At 42.6% G+C, this 22,486-nt stretch overlaps 1 protein-coding gene across 1 annotated transcript in view; it reads right to left on the bottom strand.

Moving 5' to 3' along the window:
• Nucleotides 1-16,543, bottom strand: part of LOC133223874 (solute carrier family 12 member 7-like) — a 56,376-nt gene extending 39,833 nt beyond the window's left edge. The window contains exons 1-2 of the mRNA XM_061374979.1: nt 16,354-16,543; nt 630-724 (exon numbers count right to left, since the gene is read on the bottom strand). Of these exons, the coding sequence (XP_061230963.1) occupies nt 630-724; nt 16,354-16,459 (201 nt within the window). The 5' untranslated portion in view covers nt 16,460-16,543. The remainder of the gene's footprint in view (nt 1-629; nt 725-16,353) is intronic.
• Between the last annotated feature and the right edge of the window lie 5,943 nt (nt 16,544-22,486).

Here is a 22,486-nt window from a genome sequence, read left to right as displayed (position 1 = left end):
GTGGCACTGAAATGTACCATATCAATACACTTATTTTTTCCCCTGTAAAACATTGCAATCATTTAGTGAATTAAACGGGTATTAAACTTGCATTATAAAGTAAATGTTTACATTACGAAGTAGAAATAGCTATGGTACGCTCTACAATGTAACTCTACAGTATAACTAAGTCATGGCCTATCACAATTTCTTTTATAGTTTTGTTACTCTAAGAGATGTCTGCATTTCCCCTGTTCAACACAATATATTTGGTAATCCTTTTAAAACTGGATACTGCTTTGTTAAAGCCAATACCAGCTTTCTCCAGCAGCAATTTCTAGATCCTAGCCCAAGAAGTTTAAATGCAAGAAGGCTGACTGCATATTTTCACATCAGTATGCATCAAAATTTACTGTTCTTGAATATACAGATATAGGGAAGGAAAAAAAATCTTAACACTTTGTTTCATTACATCATTCGAACCCACTAGAATGGAATATGAGCAGGTATCAAACTACTGAAGAGTTATTAAAGTTGATCTTACCCCACACAAACACGTTTCAAGAGAGAAAGAAAATGGGGGTTTGCTTGTTTACATCTTAATACCAGAGCCTCAAAGGTGAAATTAATTTGGGGGGTATTTAACTTACCTCAAAGAGAGCCATATTCTTTCCTTCATACATGTTTCCTCTGTCCTCCTCTGCATTGTTAATAAATGGACTATTTTCCTTGGCAATCCCATCTCCTGGTGGAAAAGTGTGACAATTTGAAACAAAAGGAAACAAAAATTGTAAGACAAGCTATACCATAGAAAGAATAGTCAGAAGATGTTGATTCAAGATAACACTGAAGGTGGCTGTCAAACACTGTGTCCCAAACACATGGACTTTAATACATATACTGATCTCTCCCCTGCCTCATGTTAGCTTGCATCTCTAGTTCACTCCAAAGCACTTGATAACAGAACTTCATGTAAACCTTCAGGGCAACAACAACAAAAACCCCTCAACCTACCTTTTCATTACTTTACTGACTCCCTCAAAAACACTCGTGTAGTTGAGGCAGGAACGTATGAAAAACCAATGTAAAAGGAATTCTTCTGTAAAGGTTGTGGGGACTCTTCTATGATGTGCTGTATTTATTCTGTTTTTTATCTAAATATCAATCTCATTAAACTGTAGCTCCCCTCACCTCTGAACCAACTCTCAAAAAACACAGCATCACTTTCACTGCCTTCCAGTCTAAGCAATACAAAAGCTATTACCTGTCAATACGGTCACAACATTGGCATTTCCAGTCTCAAGCCCTTGCTTATGCCACTTTGCCCGCCTGCGCTTTTGCCCTTACGTTCACAAGCTACAGCAATAGCACCGAGACAGTCTCTTCATTACAGAATTAAAGGACAGCTGGAAAACAAGTTGCATTCTTTTCCATGTCCTTCACTCCACCTCTCCAGGACACTTCTCTCCACATTAAATCCCAGAACAAAACTCTTGCAAACACCGACATCAGACTCAGCACGAAGTATTATCTTGGTTGCAATTAATATAGAAATAGCTATCAGTCCCTCAAGCAGGCAAGTGAATACATCACTGATGGATTTCCTATCACCCTCTGTGGTCTCTTGTCCAAGAGACTCTCCATAGTATCACTATACTTATTGGTATCATGTCATAGAAGCCACATGCTATCGTGAGACACTCAAAACATAGCTATCGTCCATTAGGGCTCTAGAATCAATTCCACAATCTTGAGAAGATCTGTTGATGAATTCATCCACAAATACTGTTCTTACCCAGTATATCTCCTTCTATCCATATCCTTCAGCTTTCATTTTCTGTTTCTCTACAGTTTATTATTGGTCCCCACTGCTTCAAGTCCTACAGCCTGGCTAGGTCCCCTTCCTCCCACAATGCTTAATACAAGGCCAGCAGAAGGAGTACTGTAAACACAAAAGAATCTCCCTCATTGACCAGCACTTCCAGATGTTTCACAGTGGATGGAACATACTGGTGTGGCACAAAATTGTCTGAGAAACTGGCATTTATCCTTTAAATAAGCTTCATCGGACTTAGAGAAAGGTTCAGTTAGCTTTTCTATAGATAACAAAATGCAACTCTGTCCACACGCAAATACATACTGATTCCTCTCATCTTGTTAAAGCTTACAAGTACTAGAACTCCTGGTTAAGACAGTGCACTTTCTTCCCAGGTTTTCTGGAATCCCATTTTTCTTTTAGCTCCATTCCTTGAAACAACCATGTTATTTTTTCCAAGTTTTTACAAAGCATTCACTAAAAGGCACATTCCTAAGTTAAAATACAAGCAGGGACGCTTGATACTTGTCTTGCTAAGACCACGCTTCTATTGACTTTCTCACCTATTGACAGCTGGTAGCTGTACTTACTAGTTAAACATTAGTACTCCTATCAGGGTACTTCCAAACTCTTCAGAAAGGATTACTCTTCAAAAAGCAAGGTGGGGAATTTCAAGTACTGTTTTGTGTTCCTGCAGAGTGTAATGTCATTGGAGTTACTCCTTCAGTGCGTATTCGTACACTAATCAAAACACCGAAAGGGTAACCAAAGGAATAATGTGAATCAGTACTCACAGTTGTGAGATTCAGGAATATAGCTTGGTCTTACCAGTTCTGGAGGTAAATATCAGCATCTTAGCACTGTACATTAAGTATTTTAAATTGTAGGTGGGAGAATATTGAAGTCTTCCTTTGTAATTCTGAAGTTACCTGGCTTTGCTTCAATAGGAAAACCTCAGAGCACAATATCTCTAACAAACAAGTCTTGTCAAATGCACCTAAGAGTCTTCAAATGAAAGAAACACAGAACTTGAGTTTCCTTTTCTTCATATCTTTTTTCAGTGTTTCCAACCAATGGTTTACTTATGTTGAAGCTTTTTAACGCCAGTCTTCAAAAGAGCCTGTCACTACCAGACTCCTCAGAAGTCTCCTGTTTCTTTAATACAGTTGCCTCCATATTTCGTAAGCGTTTGCTACCGAATGTTTATAGTATTTGACATAATCAGCATTATCTATTTTAGCTCTATTCTGAAAGAGAATCAATGCTGGAAAAGTGACCACAAAAATGTACTGACAAGTACTCTCATCTGCAGTCTGTTTACTAATCCTACAACTATAAAGACCTTTGAACAAGCTCCTCTGAGTCTTCAGCATTGCTGTCAACAAAATCATATTGACTGTAAATTCAAAACCCAACACCTTTAGGAAGAAGTTTATTTAATATGCTTAGAAACACAGTGAGCCTTACAAACACGTAACTCAAATTGAGATGTATTACACCATCCAGTAGAAAGAACTAGTTTTAGGACCTCAACACACTATGGTGAGGTTAATGAAATAAGCTACTATCCCAGTCTCACCCCTTCTTCAAGGGAAGGGAATCATTAGAAAAAACAGAACTAAAAAGAGACATGACTTACACTTTTCAGAAATGCAGTAAATACAATCTCCTATTTGCTTCAAGTGAAATGAAGCAAATAGGAAAAGCTATTTCAGTTGCTTGTACTGAGGTAAGATGGAAAATAAAAACAAGTACTTTGTTCCACTAGTAAGTCTCAAGCCATTTACAGCTTTATGTTTTAACCCTATGAGTCCTGTGAGGAAGCTTTAAGATCATCAAATCATATAATCATTTAGGTTGGAAAAGACCTTTAAGATCATGGAGTCCAACCATTCTACAGCACTGCCAAGTCCACCACTAACCCATGTCACTAAGTCCCATATCTACAGGTCTTTTAAATACCTGCAGGGATGGTGACTCATCCTTGGAGGTATTTAACCACTTCCCTGGGTGGCCAATTCCAATGCTTGACAAGCAAATCACTTTTGCCCTCAGGCTTCTTCAAAACTGAGTCAACTCAAACTCTTCTCAGGTGTGGAGGTCAGTTAAACATACAATAAAACAATCACAATGTAGTTTTAGACGTTCCTCTAAGCTGCATATGTCTTTTAACACGGTTAAAGCTGCTGCAGTTAAAGCACTCAGCATCTATGCTCAGTATTGCTTAATTTCTGAAAGCAATTCGGGTCATGAAGGTTTACAAGCAAAAATCTTAAATCTGGACTAAATTACTAATCCATCTGAGCCAGTACTTCATTTTGTGAAATCCATTCTCTGCTTACTTATGGACCAGTGACAAACTGAAGCCCAAACTAATATACCCTTCCTAGAAGCCCATCTGGTATTTTCTGTGCTGATGAAACATGCAGAGATTCCCACTCTGGATTTCTACAGACGCTCCAGCACTGTGATGGGTATAGATGTATTTACACAGAAAGTAAATGCAACAAATTACACTTCCTTTTCCACCTGAGATACACAGCTGCAAGCAGAGAAGGTAGGAGACACTATTTCAAGTTTAGGAAGTAATACTCAGAGTTTCATGCCGATGACCACAACGTGCACTGCCATACACCCCTGCCCCAAATGACAATGCAGTGTAATCATCCTGAGTTATTACCAACCCATTTGCATCCCTGTACCACATTGCTCCTCACACAGAGAGATAAACCAGAACTATCACAAATGCAACGGTGGGGTGTGCCTAATGCTGAACTGGGAGAGAGTTGTTTTGCTTTCGTTTTTATTCTTGCTGCTCTTAACAAAGACCGGTTTGCGTTCACTACACAAATGCTTGTGCTGTCACTAAAGACACCATCAGCATAGGAAATAAGCAAAACCGCTTCCTTAGCATTGAGACCAGGACTACTACAAACACTTCTTTAGCATTGATACCAGGATTACTACATCATAGAACTACAGTAGTTTTCCCCCTTTCCTGTCCCCTGCCCATCAAAAGAGGTAGAGCATGACAATAGGTGTCTTGCCTTAGGGAAAGTGGCAGAGCAAGGCTTGGGGTAGAAGGAGGAAATGATCGTTTAAGTAATCCTAAATTTGCACTAGGATGCCCATTCAAGAGATTAAGGACAAAAATATTAGACCACCTAATCTGATTTCCTGTGTTTCCACAGGCTGCAGAACTTCATTTCTGCATTATGCTCTATAACTTTAAAAAGAAAACCACAGTGATATTTGACCAGTGTATTTCTTGATGCTTTCAGAACTGGAATAAGAAAAAATGCTACCAATTTAGCTCTATAAAGATTAAGGGGGTTTTAATTACTGGAAAAGTCTGAAACAAATTGTTCCTTATTTCTGTTTCAATTCGGCTCTTTTCAAACCTTCAACTATAACAACATAGTACACCCACCAGATTTAAGGACTCACACTTGGTGTTTCCTGCCTGTGAAGATAACTATACTCACTAAACCATCTCCAGCTTCCTTTGCAAAAACTAAACCAGTTGGGTTCATAAAACATTTTCCTAACCTTTGTTTTTGTGAAAACATTCTCTCCAGTTTTAAGTTATCAAAATTAAAATGTTAAAACGTCAAGCTTTAAAAATCAAATACAACCTTCTAACACCAGTCTCAGTCATGCTATTTACAGAAGTATAATCATCACCTCTCTACTCCAAGGATCAGGTTAGCCCTGTTTACAGAGCATTAAACCAAGATCATGCTACTCTATTCCAGTCTGACCCCTAAATCCTTTCCAGATTCACTGCTTCCTCACTGTCCCGCACTATGTTTGTCATTATTGTACACATTCAAGAAGAGCTCCTATTTGGCACTGCATTCGAACACATTTTGTCCAAAAAAGCATCTATGTCTCTTGTCATGCTATAAGAGTTTAACATCTACCTGAAAAATGAAAGCAGATTATTTTTATATGGCAAAACAATACACATTGTTTTCAAAGAAGTGACAATGACCTAAAACTTTTGCACCACAGGGCCTCAAATAAGATAGCCTGGCTATAAGGCATCCCTGTTCTCTAAACACCTAAAACTAAAGAGTTTTGCTTCCCACTAGAATTGCCTAATTTTATATGCTCTCATCTAAAGAAGTCCTAAACTTCCGTAGCTTCCAAAGGACAACTCTTCATCACAATCCACGTACCCTGAAGTAGGTTCTGGTTAGCCAGATACAGGTGAAAAATAATGGGTTTTAACAAAAACTATGGTAACATTTTCATTAAGTTAGTATTCAGTCACATTAAGAACAAACCACTACAAACTGGGAACAGAAAGGTAAGATCCTGTTTGCACAAGGGCAAACAAGCATTTTCTGTCAATGTAAGTAAACTTGTCTGGGTAAAAATACATAAAAGTTCAGAAGTCACTAGAACTGATAGACAGAAGGGTCACCTGCAAGAAAGCCACCTGTGGCAAAACCAGTAATTCTATATTCTCCACCATACATATTTACCTGCATGTCCAGATTTTGCATTGGCAGGCAACTACAACTCAGACAACCTTCAAAATTCAGTTTCTTAACATTCCTAATCAAAAACCATAGAAGTATTCTTCAGAGCTCTGACAAACTCAAGTCTTCAAGAGCCACTACGTTGCTTTGATTCAATCATGAAAAGGCTTTGATAACCTTGTTTGAGCACATCTCGCCTCCCAGTTTTTGCACCAGATGGGGTTAACACAGTCCAATCTACTACAAGCTCACAAGTTATTTGTTTCAGTTGTGGTTTTGTTTTTTTAGTAAAGAAATGCCTAAACATTTACTACACCAGCAATTCCTTGCATTATTTTTATCAATGGCTAGCACAATTTATGTAAGTTATCTTGAAAAGCAGAACGAGGTATATTTAAGCTCCTTGTAAACCCGTTTACATAATGGAGGATTCTAGTATTACATCTATCACCTTATCAGCATCACTACATTTTAGTTTTTCTTTACTTAGGTTACTATTATAATCAAGCACAGCCTACTTCTAATGAGAACACACTACATAAACTCCATAAATTCTCCATAATATAGCTGCTCTCCATAATAAACCTGCTATTTCAATAGAAGAGTCATTAGAACCACGGTATTGGGTTTTAAAAAGACTCACTTGGATTTGTCCCACTTTCTTCATAATCTTGTTCACTCATGATTAAGGAAAATCAAATCATTCCCCTCTGCTGATTCTTCACGTATCAAGAACTGAAACAGGAAACCGGCAGTTGCTTCCTCCCAGCTTTGTGTAAGACCTCAAATCCTGTTTCTTACTAGTATTGGATTAAACCTGAAACAAGTCATTAAGGCTTCATGCAGTGTGAAGCGTGCACATGACACAGCCAAACTACACGACAGCCACAGAACTCCCTAAAGAGAATTAAGCCGGAGGATTTCTGTCAGCAATAAACACCATGCTTAGCGAAAGGCACAGGATCACGTTCCTAAAACATCCCATGTCTTTCCCCAGTAATAAATACATTTAAGGTTTTCTTTCCATCAAATACATTCACTTTAGAATACTTCCAATAAGCAGACCAGCATACGTTAGCAACAAGCGGTGTTAACCTATTCCAAAGATTCCTATTTAAAAGGCCAGTATTATGCATTAAGTACCTATTAACAGATATTAACTCTAAGTAAGGTTACTAAACATTTACCTATGTAAAAAGAGTTTGCATTAATTGTACTTCACATTTAGCAGACAAAAAAAAGCACTTTAAAACATAATTCTAGTAACTTTGAAAACAAGTATTTTTTAAATATAAAGGGGAACTCTTTAAGACTGGCTACATAATTTGTTAGTTCTCTTTCCAATTAGATATAACACTGCTCTCTGGTCTATGCATTAATCTATTTCACCAGCCTTAAACAACTTCCTACAGTTTCAGTTCCATTAAATGGATGTTATTGCTTGACCAGACTAGTTCCTGTGGTCAAACCCTTCGGATCACATCTGAGATGTACTCCTCTCTGTGATCCCAATGCCTGTGTCACAAGTACGGTCAACTGCAGAAAGGCTGAAAGAGTTGAAGGCTCCTTCCACGCCCATTTCCCAAAGTTTCTCCTTTTTAGAACCAGTACTGTAGCTTACTAAGCCCCTAAAGCTGCTGCTTTAACTTGCTGATGCTGCATTTTGACTCCACACCCTGTCCTCCTGTCCAGGAACTGATTCTTATTCCTAGCTAGCAAACTAAAGCAGCTTGTTTAAGTCCTCAGCAGATGATCCACAAAGTAAGAAAGGCCAGTAGAGGGACAAAGATATGACTGGTTACTAATGCGTGGCAGCAAGCTATTGCGTTATGTTCTGGTAAGCTTCTATCAGGACAATTCTACAGCTAACAAAGCAAAGCTCTGACATACTTTCAAGGATGTTCTAAACTCCCTTTTCTGAAGCTAAAAGAAAAATACCCAAGCCTCCCACTCTTCAAGACTAGAACTAATCTGCCAAAAGATTTTATTACCTTCAAAAAAAGTAAGCTTATAGTTGGATGCTTTTAATTTTATAAAGTTTCCAACTTGTGTGCCCCTTGTCAGAAGGCAAGAGACAACAAGCTTTTCATCTCCTCTTCCAGAAAGACAGAGGATATTTTTCTGTTTAAAAACCCCTCAGGTTCTGCAAAGCCATTCACACTCAACATCTCACCTCCCAGAGGCTCCCAGAATGATTTCCTCAACAGGTTGAACGCTGATTATTTTTGGTTGCTATGAGTTACCTAAGGGATACAAGCTAACTAAGGTACCTAATTAAGAATAAATGCTGTTGAAAGCAGGAGGCAGATAATAAACAGTGTCCAATTGACACAGACATTATTAAGCCATTCTTTTCTAGAGCTGCGGTTCAAGAGCAAAGTTACTCCGGGACCATCTTTAAATCTGTATACTGCTAACTGCTCATGAATCCATTCCCAGACCTTCGAAAATAAGGAGTTAACAATACTGATGCCCTAAAACTCAAGGGTGGCAATTCTGAAGGTTAAGAAGCTGTTAAAGAAACAGTGATACCTCTTGTAGAGCAGGGTCAGGGCATCCTAGCAAGAATTCAGTGTTGCACAACCTAAGTCAAAACTTCATGCAGTTTTGCAAGTACTTTACAATCTGCCCGTGAAATCAGGGAGACTGCAGTGTTCACAGACTTCATGGGGTGGGTTGACCTTGGCTAGCCACCAGATGCCTCCTCTATCACTCCTCCTCAACAGGACAGGGTGGGAAAACAACATTAAAAAGCTTGTGGGTTGAGAAAAGGACAGGGACATCACTTAGCAGTTACCGTCATGGGAAAACACAATGCAACTACAAAAGGATTGTGCAGAAAAAAAGAAATGGGTAGAAAAATCCATTTAACTCATTTAAATGAAGAAACACATGGGGGGGGGGACGACACCCTCATTCTTTAAGATTTCTACTCAGATTCAGAGTATGTCCCCTGTGATAATATTCTATAGTTCAAATGGAGAGCAATTAAAAAAGGCACCAATTATTTCACTGGCCACGCTTTAGATTCTGTTTTGCAAAGCAACAACATAGTTAAAAGATGCAGGAAAAATTACTCGGGGAAGTGCTGCCTAAAGGGGTGGTTTTTTGCTTTGAGGTGAGGGCGGAACAACACTGTTGATGAGTGGCAATGAGCTGACCCAATGAAATAAGGCCTCTTAAAACAACTCTTTAAAACCAAGATTTTCTGTCATAGCCAGTCTCCTGCCCATTTGGCTCCATAAGACAGTTCACAGGCAGTTAGGACTGGAGAGAACAGATACACTTCTTTTCCCAGCAGCAGCTAATGAAGTCTCCTACACAGTAACGAACTATAGCCCTTACCAAAAGCAACCTTTGCAGGGCTTACCTGAGAGATTCCAACAGTAAGAGTCATCTTATAATTGCAAGATAATGAAACAGTACAAGGAAAGTTCTGTTAAGAAGAAGAGTTACAAAACAATTACACCAGAAGACCTTGACTCACCATATTCCCATGGCTGCAAAAGTATTATCACCAAAAGAAACATCAGCAATAAGAAAACAAAACCATCTCAGTAATGGATTTTCATTCCAGGACCAGAGAAGGTAAAATGATGAGTGGTTATCACTACATTTTATGCTACTTTCTCCTGGCATATTCTACTTTAAAATTATGAGTAGAATAATTTGTATTTAGCTCTTAAGTACAGTAAGAGAATGTTAGCATTTCATTCACATGAAAGAAACACAATGGAGTGAAAATAATACTGTGCTGTCAATTTCAAGCATTAAGGTCCTGTACATCACCAAAAAAGAACTCCAACAGCCTAAAAGAACTATTTAAACAGATACAAAATGCAGTGAAGTTCTTTAGTTTATTATACTTAACTGTGCCTCTTATTTGCCCCCATTTCCCTTGGAGCTATCAGTAGCTAACAGCAACACTTACACTCACAGTAATACATGTACCTGTATTAAACAGTGAAAGGATCAGTCAGAGCACCTTGTCAGAGTTGGGCATACATCAGGACAGCTAGTGCCCCTCAGAGCAAAGAAAATCCCTGTGTGGAACTCCCATGCCTGTGATCAAATGTCAGATATGCATTTATCTGCAACAGGAATAATTCCTGCCATCCCAGTGTTGCATTAATCAATATGATATCAGGGTGGCAGGGGAGGACAAGCAATGCGACTTCTGTCTCACATGCCTCAGAAAGTTCTTTGAAAGAATCAATAAGCAGATGGATAATGGAAACCTAATTTATACACTTTGCCAAGGTCTCCAAAAGAGAGATTAAGTTCTCCTCTGAACATGCTTAAGGAAATAAAGCAGCCATGGAATAAGAGATATTAGATAAGCCATAGGTAAATAACAAAGAAAACGGAATATGAATACTGTCTACTCCCAGAGATGGCGATGGTCACTGAAGTCCTGCTTATTCCACACACCAATAAACAGCAGCAACAAAGATCAAAACCAGGTGATCACAGATGTGACAGTTGGAAACTGCTTCTCAAGTTACTTAGGGCAGCCAAGGCACAGCCCAACCGAGGAGAGCTGAGGATCTTCAAGACTAAATGAATGTTTAACTGACATGCAGAGTTTGATGTAGAATTTTAAGGTATGTATATACATGAATGAAAACAACTCTAAACCACCTGGGCTCCAACTGACCATTACCTCTCATGAAAGACACACTTCAATTATGACTGCTTCATAAACCTACCAGTTCAATAATCGCTTTTCAAACCACAGCCTGAACATTGGGAATGTAAAAGGAAAAAAGCCTATCTTGAACAAAGGTATCAGGGTGTGGGGGAAATCACTGTTTGTTCATAACTGGGTCATCATGCACAGTTCTGGAACTTCCTCCATTTCAATGTTAACAGAAGTAGAAACAAATTCAGAAAAAGACAGGAAGTGTAACAATAAGTATGGAATAGCTTCCATGTACTTCATGCACCATGGACTTCAGGAGAACAGACTTTAGCCTCTTGAGGGATCTGCTTGGTAGAGTACCTGGAAGGAAGAGGGGCCCAAGAAAGCTGGTTAATATTTAAGGATCACCTCTTCCAAGCTCAGGAGCCAACAAAGAGGAAGTCAGGCAAAAATGCCAGGAGGCTTGCGTGGACGAACAAACACAGGCTGGGTGGAGACTGGATGGAGCAGCCCTGAGAAGGATTTGGGGGTGTTGGTCAATGAGAAGCTCCCCATAACCCAGCTTCAGTGTGTGCTTGAGACCAGACACCCCCCCCCCCCCCCATGCTGGGCTGCATCAAAAGCAGCGCGAGCAGCACTGGTCAAGGGAGGGGATTCCCCCCCTCTGCTGTGCTCTGGGGACACCCCCCCCCCCCCTACAGCCCTGATCCAGCTCTGGGGCAGCAGCACAAGAGGGACGTGGAGCTGCTGGAGCGAGTCCAGAGGAGGCCCTGGAGATGCTGCGAGGGCTGAAGCAGCTCTGCTCTGGAGCCAGGCTGAGAGAGCTGGGCTGGGTCAGCCTGGAGAAGAGAAGGCTCCTGAAGGGGAGACCTTAGAGCAGCTCCAGTGCCCAAAGGGGCTGCAGGAAACCTGGAGAGGGGCTTGGGACAAGGGCCTGTAGGGACAGGCCAAGGGGAATGGCTTTAACCTGGCAGAGGGGAGACTGAGATGAGCTCTTAGGCAGAAGCTCTTCCCTGTGAGGGTGCTGAGGCGCTGGCACAGGGTGCCCAGAGAAGCTGTGGCTGCCCCATCCCTGGCAGCGTTCAAGGCCAGGTTGGACACAGGGGCTTGGAGCAGTCTGGGCTAGTATGAGGTGTTCCTGCCCATGGCAGGGGGGTGGAAGTGTATGAACTTTAAGGTCCCTTCCAACCCAAACCATTCTGTGGTTCTATCTAAAGAATGACTAAATAAGGGTCTTCAGTTTGGAAAAAAAGTGTAGGATTAAGATGGAACGAAGTTTATAAAAATTTTGAGTGATCTGGAGAGAGACCTGACCAATATTAGTGTAATTTGATGCCTTTAATCTGATGACTGGATCAGAAAACAAACAAACAAGAGGTAATTTGCCTTTGAGCAGCAGATCTTCCTGCCACAGTCTCCCAGCCGCCAAAAATACACATTGATTCCTGACTAAGAGAATGGAAGAGAAATCCACTGACTGCATTTAGAACAGAAACAAACATAGAACTTAATCCAAAAACCTAAATTCACCAAAGAATGAGAAACTAATAGAAGGCTCATCTTTTTCTAGCCCACAATTGGTTAGAGCCTGAAAGCGCATGTGGAAGACAGTGTCACATTTCCCAAGCCATGCTTCCGGGCATATCCCTAGACCTGAGCCTTTAGAAACGCTTTGCACACTACTGACTATGCACACAAACAGGGCAGAGAGGGACAATTAACCTGTAGAGATTAAGAAAAACAGTGAAAACATCAGTTCTCATATTTCAGGGTACAGGAAACAGGACAAACTGCAATGGGATGAAAGGGAACATGTAAAACTGTATTTTTACTGTGCAGTAATCTGAACTACAGACTGGTTCTGTGTTTGAGCACAGACAGGCTGCAAATACACCAGACATCTCAGAGTGAGATTAGCCCGTCTTCCCTTCATTGTGTATATACATATATATACACATCAACCTGCACCAACTCTTTCTAGTTTTCCAGGCATTAGCATTTTACAAGAAGCCACAGCATTAACGCTTTATTACTTATAAAATGATTTACTGGTAGATGACCAGGTTTGTCATTACACTCTTTGTATCTGAGGATCTGAAATAGATATTTAGTCAAATAGATAGTCAATTCCACAGCTTTGACAGGTCTATCTAATAGACAGTCATTACTGATACGTGAACAAAATAAAACCAAACACAAATCAAAGCCAGGATTGCTCATTAAACTTCGTCCTTTAATGACTGCAAGAGACTTCTGTTTCCTTCTCTTCTTCCATTAGTTACTGTTTTCTGACTACCCTGCCTTTTTAATGTGCTTCTAATACACCACAAGACACAGGTACATATCCTTTCTGCTGCTTTGTGCACTTTCTGCTTATGTGCAGAGTCAGCCGGCTCTGACCCTCGACTGTATTGTTCAATCCAAGCATTAATTTCCACTCTGCCTCCCTACTCCTTTCCAAGAACTGCTTTGGATAGTGCTGTAACACTGTCAAACAGTCACTCACCCAAATCTTTTCTTCCTTCACACACGTGACGCTGTCACAAACCAGAAAACACAAGGCTATAGAATTTTAGATGATTACGAAGGAGTGAAGAGTACAGAGCAAGAACATCCCAGCTTACTCCAGTATCACGCAGATGAATATCAGATAGGAATGACTATAAGGGGGTAAATGCACAGAATAGTGAGTGCATTGCTAGTAAGATACCAGAGCCACTCTACTGGCAATATAAACAGCATACACCCTGCTCCCCTCCACAAAATCCCACTGTTGTGGGTTTGAGGGGGGCTTTTTTTGTTTCTTTGGGTTTTGTTGGCTTGATTTTCTTTTTAAGCAAGGTCAAGGAAATTCTATTTGCTTTTTAAGCCAGACAATTCAATCAAAACCAGACAGAATTTTAGATTCCTGAAAACTTGGAACAAATACATATGCTGAGCTAAGGGTGAGCCAAAGAAGAAGCTCCCATTCTCCCTCTTCCTTTACTTCCACCTCAGCTTCACCCTCCTCCCACCCTGACACAACTCACACCTCAACTCCAAAACAGAGGAGTTCAGTTTGCCAGTTTAGCGCATCGAACCCGCCCAGTGAAGTGTCTGATGAGCACCAAGGTCAAGTGGAGGAAAACAAGAAGGAAAGCCGGAGGACGTGGGAGAGGGGAGGGAAGGAGATGTTTTACTCCTTACTCTTTTTCTCAAGGCTGAAGCCTCCTCCAAGCAGCAGGCTTTTAGATGGGCTTAGCTACAACACTTTGAGCTGTACTTGTGTTTTAGATTTACAGTTTTCAGAAGAGTTAGTCCAGGAGCATTATTTGATTACACAGCATTAACCTAATAATTTTATGCATTACAGGTTTACATACCACAAACACCCATATAATACCCAAGGCAACCTAAAGTATGCTGTTCCCTTCCCAAACCTCTATATCCAAGTGTAGCAATTAATCTCTTAATGAAGTCTGACTGTATCTTGTTTACAAGTCAATGCCTTCTCTTTTCAGTGTTTTCCTCTCCTTACTTTACAGGCACATTAACAAAAGTCATACATAAATTCATCTGCTCAATGGATACAGATCCAGAACAGTAAATAATTTAAACTCATTTTTTCCAATAGAACTGCTAGTCCACATAAATTCTCTTTAATTGCATGGAGAATTGCTATTGATTTTCATCACAACCCTAAAGGTCAGAAATAAGCCACTACAAGGGTGCCAGGTCCACTCTTCCCTTGCCCTCATAAGATTTCCAGATGTTCCAAGCCTTCCAAATGCTTCATATGCATACATGGTCTAACAACTTGCCTATATGCATGTTCAGTATTTTCAGACACTGCTTCATAACCTTCTGGTTAGCTCCATAAGGAAAACTGCCCAAACAGATTAATACTATATTGCTGTCAGACATCTAGTACATAAAACAGTATAAACTGTTGCTGCAGTTTATATCATTTTGGTTTTTCTATTCCATTTAGTTGGGGGGGGGGAAGAAGTGGCAGTTATTACAACACTTGCTCATTGCTTGAATATATCACAGGAAATACAACTACATGTAGCATATATCTCTATGGGTAGGTAGGGGGTTAGGGGAGAAGGCTCTGGAAGAAAACCACCCAACTTTGTCAGTGTGGTAATTTACTGGATCATCTGCCTAAATGATCTGGACCCAAAAAGAAAAGAAAATAGCACAGACACGTTAAGTTTGCCAAAGATCTGTTTTCAGCCTTCCAGTGTCTGAAGGGGGCTACAAGGATGCTGGAGAGGGACTCTTCATCAGTGACTGTAGCGACAGGACAAGGGGTGATGGGTTCAAACTGAAACAGGGGAAGTTCAGGTTAGATCTAAGGCAGAAGCTCTTCCCTGTGAGGGTGCTGAGGCGCTGGCACAGGGTGCCCAGAGAAGCTGTGGCTGCCCCATCCCTGGCAGTGTTCAAGGCCAGGTTGGACAGGGCTCAGAGCAACCTGCTCTAGCAGAAGGTGTCCTGCTCATGGCAGGGGGTTGGAACTGGATGATCTTTAAGGTCTTTTCCAACCCAAACCAGTCTGGGAGTCTATGATTTCTTGACATCCACATCACATGCTATTAGATTCATCTGTGATGCGTACTACAAAAAGGAGAAGCTGTCACTATAAGCAACTATCAGCCTTTCATCAAAAAGCCCTTATTTTGACACGTGATCACTTAATATCTAAAAGATATAAACCAAACCCCAGAACATTAAACACGAGTACTGACTGTTAACTCAGCGCCCAAGACGTGCAAGTTCCAACTCATAGTACTAGCAGTAATTCAAGCACCATACTTGGTATCGTCGCTGCAACACGCTTCAGAAACGGGAAGCGTTAAGAGCTTCTGAGCCAAAGGAAAAGCAGCGCCTTATCATCCGAGGGGGAAAATCCCTCGTTTCCCCACCAGCGCTCGTCCACAAGCACTCACCCCGCTACGGAACACGCTGCCCCGGGCAGACCCTCACCCTGGTACCCTCAGTCTCGGTTCTGCCCCCCAAGACACGGGCCTAGCGGGAGGGGAGGCTCCCAACAGGTAGCGAACACCTCCTTAACCCGGCTCCCCGCCGCAAACGCACATGGCTGGGCAAACACCCGGGACAAGCCAGGTAAGACTGTGCTGTAACCACAATTCGTGGGTTAAAACCTTCGCTCCCAGCCCCTTTCCAGCGAGCGCCAGCAGGACCCGGCTTCTACAAGAGCCTAACTTGATGATCCTACAGGATCCCAACCCAAAGGGCTCCACGGTTCTCCCGCAGAGCCGCCCGTGCCCCCCGCTCCGTTCCGCCCTACGGCGCCGCGGGGCTGCTCCGCTCGCCCGGCCAGAGCCGCCCCGGAGCACTTCCTCCTGCGGGCCGAAACAAAGAGCGGCGAGCTCCGCACACCGCGGGCGCCGGACTCTGCCCTCTCCGCCCGCTCCCCCCCTCACCGGCGCCGCGCTCCCTGTCTTCATCCTCTTCCTCCTGCGGGCGCTGCCCATGGCTCTCGGCGGGGCCCTGCGCCTCCACCGGCACCACGGTGAAGCTGGTCGGCATGGCGCGGCCCCGGGCAGAGCGGGCGCTGCTACCGCCCTCACGTGAGGCACGGTTAGTTCCTCACGCTGCGGGAGCCACCGCCCCCCGCCCGCGGGAGGAGCAGGAGGAGGAAAGGAGGGAGGGAGGGAAGGAGGGAGCGCTGTGATTTACATACACGCCGCTTCCAAAGCAAGGCAGCCGCGCTCTGGGGCCCGACCCGCCGGGTCTCTGGAGGGATGGCAGCGTCCAGAGTCATGGAACCAGCCAGGTTGGGAAAGAGCTTCAAGCTCACCCAGTCCAACCGTTCCCAGCACTCCAAGGCCACCACTAACCCATGGCACTGAGGCCTCGTCTCCACGCTGTGTGAACACTTGCAGGGACGGTGACTGCAGCCCTGCCCTGGGCAGCCTGTTCCAATGCCTGAGCACCCTCTGGGGAAGGAATTGTTCCTCAGCTCCATCTAAACCTGCCCTGGGGCAGCTTGAGCCCGTTTCCTCTTGTCCCATCCCTTGTTCCTTGGGAGCAGAGACCGACCCCACCTCACTCCAACCTCCTGTCAGGCACTTGTAGGGAGCCATCAGGTCCCCCTGAGCCTTCTCTTCTCCAGACTGAACCCCCCAGGTCCCTCAGCCGTTCCCCATCACACTTGTGCTCCAGGCCCTGCACCAGCTCCGTTGCCCTGCTCCAGCCCCTCAATGTCTCTCTTGCAATGAGGGGTCAGAACTGAACACAGGATTTGAGGTGCAGCCTCACCAGTGCCCAGCACAGGGGCACAACCACTGCTCTAGCAGCCCTGATGGCCACACTATTGCTCATACAGGCCAAGGATGCTGGTGGCTTCTTGGCTGCCTGGGCACAAACTGCTCATGTTCAGCTCTGTCAATCAGCACCTCCAGGGCCTTTTTAGAAGGTCCAGACAAGAGCTTTGTGGATCACCTTTTGCACAAGTGAGGAGAAAGTCCATAGTGATTTAGGAGATGAAGATGGTTCCCCGAAATCTGCTCTCCTATATGGCAGCCACGAGTTACAGAGGACAACTGAAGGCCCTGTGACTGAGGCTGCAATCAGATCTGACTGAAGTGAAGCAGATTCAATGAATCAATGGAGGGGTAGTGTATCCAATAAAATATGAATGATGTAGCAGTAGTGATGAGCTATACCTCTTGGGTACCTTCCTTCCCACAGGAGGTTGTAGCATCTCCATTTCAAAAGCAGAGAAAACAGACTTGGAAGCCAAGTGCCTTTTTCTTGTCTCTTGCTATTCTACCTTCCCAGTGAAGTGACAGAACAGAGCAGAAAGGCTCTATTCATGTCAGTCTGTACCTATGCTTTTTAGAAGGGGACTCTGATGGGCAGGTGGGTCCCACATCTCATTGGAATGAAAGATGTCTGCCTAAAACTACAGTCTGTCCTTTCAAAGAAGGTGGTGGGGAAGGTGATTCTGGCCATCAAAGGTGGCAGTGAAGTGGCAGATGTGGAGGTGGTAGGACAGCCAGAAAAGGAGAGGGGTAGAGGCATGGTAACATTTTGGTATCTTGGTATGGGCTTCCCCATTCAAACCATGGTGTAACTACAGTTGTAACCATGAGGATTAGCTCTGACACTCTTTCCCTCAGCCATTTAGATTTTCTAACATAGGCTGTGGGTAACAGTGATTGTGATAGTAAGTATTGAGAGGAAATGTTTGTAAACTGGATCAAACATAAAGGCATTATTATGCCATAGATACATCTGAGGATCAGGACTGTAGGAACTGAATATTGATCTTGGGAAGCAATGACTCCACAAAAGGTTCAGTGTAACCCAAGTTGATTTTGACACCTTCCCTCTCTGACCTTTGCCACCCCTTCCTGACTCTTAACAATAGTTCTGTCTCATACTGACACCAAAACACAAGCCAGTTACACTGTGCTTTTTATTTCCTGGGTACAAAGGAGTTTCCCTAGAGTCCTACGCACCATGCCAAGTCATACTAAGTGACTACTAACAGAGACTAAGTTTGTTAACTACTTGTCTCTCCCCAACAAGACGAGAGGGGCATCACAAACCTGCCATCACCTGATCTCTTACAGTCTGTTATCACTGTCATCTAGAACACAGTGCTCAAGTGAGCACATCACAATCGACTCTGAGAGCCAGAGTTTCTGTTGCCCAAATGCCTAGGGCATTTCTGCAGAGATGCTGCAGTAGCTCTTCATATCTACTGTGATCATTAAGACATGCCTGAAGCAAAGTGTCAGAGTGTGTGTCTGTTTTGCATTCAGAGCACGTGGAAATAGAAGCCTATGAAAACCTGATGAAATTTGTCATTGCAAGTTGCATTGTCCATGCAAGTCATGCTGAACAAGACCATAGTGGTGTAATCACTGTTTTGTGGCTATGCAATGTCCAGCAGCAGCTCCAGAAAACCTGTATGAGCTCATCTGTAACAAAAGAAGTTGGCTAGAGTCTTACAGGATCAGAGCACGCTGATAGAAGAGCATGAACTGGTATGAAGGTGGACTGATACTGAAATATGGATTATGGCAGCACATTTGATTCCTCATTCTTTCTAAATAACAAAATTATTGATAGAGAACATTCTGGAGGATCTGGGGATTCCAGGAATCCTTTCCTGGTGTGATTTAGGAAGCTGATTCCACCCTAGTATGAAGCATCTTAGGATATCATCCCCCAAAATAATTATAGAAATCACATCCTATTTTGGGTTGGAAAGAAGTTAAAGCTCATCCAGTTCCAACCCCCTGCCACAGGCGGGGACACCTTCCACTAGAGCAGGTTGCTCCAAGCCCTGTCCAACCTGGCCTTGAACACTGCCAGGGATGGGGCAGCCACAGCTTCTCTGGGCACCCTGTGCCAGCACCTCAGCACCCTCACAGGGAAGAACTTCTTCTTTGTATTTAACCTGAACTTTCCCTGTTTCAGTTTGAACCCATCACCCATTGTCCTATTGCTACAGCCCCTGATGAAGAGTCCCTCTCCATCATCCACACAGCTTCTCTTCTCCAGGCTGAACAACCCCAATTGTCTTAGCCTTTACTGAGGCTCTCTGCATTAAATTCACATACTCAAGTTGTTAGCAGAGCAGTGCTGTTGGTTCATAGGCAGGCTTTGCATGACAGAATTCTATCTTTCAGTAAATTCCTGTGGCTTCTGTAGTAAGAGCAAAACTCACAGGTGTTATTGGTTTGACAAAACTTTTCATGACTGAGCTTTGCAAAAATCCTCAGACTGAGTTAGGCCAATTTATCTTGTCATTAGTTTACATGGTGATAGTTTATCATGAGTAACTTAGTTACCCTGTTTGTCCTTAGTGTAGGAGGCTTCATTAAATAACCTCCAGAGATCCTTTGCAAGCTGTTTCTTTCTGATCCTGTACACATGCAACCACTAGCCCACATTAACTAGGAACAGCAGGATTTGCTTTTTAACAAAACAGTAGAAGGGAACTAGAAAGCTTAGTGTGTTATCTGTTGCATTCAGCCTCAACATCTGCTCTCTCCCTTTTTCCTCTCCTTGTCAGTATTGTGTGGTGTGGGGACATCATGAGGCCTAGCTCCTGTGATTTGCCATGCCATATAGAAAACACTAAAGGAATATTAATTGCAACAGGTCCCATCTTTTCTGGTGATAGAATGAGAGCCATCTCCCCCTACGAACAAAGGCCAAGCCTGTGTTATGGTGCACATAACAGCTCTGCTGTCGGAGTCTGTAGAGCTCTTAACTCTGCTCATCCTTGTTAAACTCTTCAGCATCACTTGCAGAATTAACTTTCCCATCCTTTCCCTTTCTGTGCTTTCTCTAACAGCATATCACAGAACAAACACAGTGTCTCCTCAGTCTGTCTCACTGAACTTTACATACTATTGCTTGTATTTCTATTCATTCTCTAGGTAGCTTTTCTTCTTAAGGGAAGCTAATGCCTGCAGTGCATCTTTAAATCTTTAATCTCTGCTACAGCTCTGTGAAGTTGCTAACAATTGTTGACTCATGCTCAGCTTGCATGGCTCAGTGGGTTGGACATTGGTGCCTCCTTGGGCAGTTGAGCTCCTGCAACTGTTAATATGCAAGGGTATGATTTGTTGGATTTGTTTAATTTCGGAAGTGAAAAGCACAAAGGTATGGTGTCCTTCAGCTTCTTTAGCATGCCAATTCAACATGTCTGCAAGCAGCCATATATAGAGTGGTTTTGAGACAATAATAGAAAGTTGGTTTTCTTTGGCCTCAGCATTAGATATTGATCCATCCACATGGGGCTTGTTCTTTCAAAAGACAGCAGTTCAACTTATTATAGCACTAGGGTGATTCTGTTCCTTGTCCACTTACAGAATCATAAAATAGTTAGGGTTGGAAAGGACCTTATGATCATCTAGTTCCAACCTGATGTAGTGTTTCATGTAATAACTCCAGCTGAGAGATTGTGGTGTGGAAAAGATCCCAAAACTGCAGAGATGGGCCCTTAGAATATGTACAGTAGGTTTTCCTGACTGCACATGTACCAGCTGGAGCTCGTTTCGTTAGTTACAGAAGTGGTGACATAAACTACTCTTACTGACTAAAAAACTGCACTGCAAACATCTCTGCAAGATGAAGGTAAGAACAGAGATACGTTTTCTTAGCACATATATCACATGGACCTGCTCCTCTTTGTCACTGCTAAACCACTGCACTGGGGGAGGAAAACTTCACTCATAATGGAAGTATTTAAAGCAACCGTACCTCATGAACTCATCCTCTGCCTTTCCACCCCCTCAATGGCATCTGCTAGCAGACACTGTGATACTGACTTGCAACATGAGCATTGCAGGTTAATCATTGCCAGGGTTGAAATGAATTGTGAAACCAGTTTTGTAACGCCCAAGAAGTGAGGAGAACATAGAAGCATGTTGGATAAATGTAAGGAGTTCTTTAAAGAGCAATATCAAATGAAGGGCAGTTTAAAACATTAAGACAATACAACAGAAGTTAGCATTGCCTTTGCCTTAATACTACTTTGCTTTAACTGTGTTTTGTTATTCTGCTGACATAAAAGTACTTGGCAGAATAAACCCCTGCATAATCCAATTGCATTGCTTTTCTCCTGAGGGGAAACTATGCTCAACCCAATGCTGGGAATCCCTTCTACCCAGTGAGAACCCCTCATCACTGAGCAGCAATCTGCTTCCCTCATATGCACTCCCTTGGAAGAGCAAGTTGTCTGCTGTATAGTAGCATGGTGTTAGGAAGAAGGGTAGGGAGTAACTTCTTGCATTAAGGATATTATTTTGGGATATGGGAACAGCACAGTTGAATCCCCTCAGGCAAAAAGTGTTTAGAATCCACCTGAAGGAGTCGATTGCTGAATAACAGGTTATTATGCTAGAAGTAGGCACTTATGCTTTAAATTAACTCACTTTTGACTGTTACAGGCCATACTGTTCAATACGACTGCTGGATGAGGCCCCTCAGAGGACATGGGCAAAATCAGATGTTTCTCTGCTTTGTCTGAAATGCAGTGAATCTACACAAGCAAGCTGATTTTTCACATGTGAAGGTGCTCAAATACCTGCATTAAGGACATGTTGCAGATTGAAAATGAGATACTGATTGAACTAAGCAAGGCACAGTGTTAGCAGGGAAGTATGTCTTCTCTATTGCCATCTTGGCCACAAGCATCTGAACTCCTCCCAAGTGTTGTATTAAATGTCAAGGAACATGACCTTAATATAGTTCATTATTGTTTATAACTGGCTCCTTAAAAAACTGGAGTATTTGACTGAATTAGGTGGTGGTGATTTGCATTCTCCCTCTTAGCTGAACATTATCTTGTAACTTGTCCAGCACTATCAACTGAGAACATTTCACCTATATAGAGAGCTTACAGGTGTGGTTAGGAGTGACACAGGAAATATAGAAGTTCTTATCTATATTAGATTTACTCTTTTTTTTAAAAACATGATTTTCACAATGAGTATGTAGTCTCTGTGGATCACTGGTTTTTAACCATGACTTAGTGTCCTCATGTTGTACACTCTCATCTAGTGCAGTACAGTTGGATAGTGGCTATCA

Source organism: Neopsephotus bourkii, unplaced genomic scaffold (assembly GCF_033783945.1).
Source record: "Neopsephotus bourkii isolate Nb327-2 ecotype Australia unplaced genomic scaffold, CSIRO-AGI_Nbou_v1 NB_1655, whole genome shotgun sequence".
NCBI classification, from domain to species: Eukaryota; Metazoa; Chordata; class Aves; order Psittaciformes; family Psittacidae; genus Neopsephotus; species Neopsephotus bourkii.
This window is presented reverse-complemented; position numbering and strand designations above follow the sequence as displayed.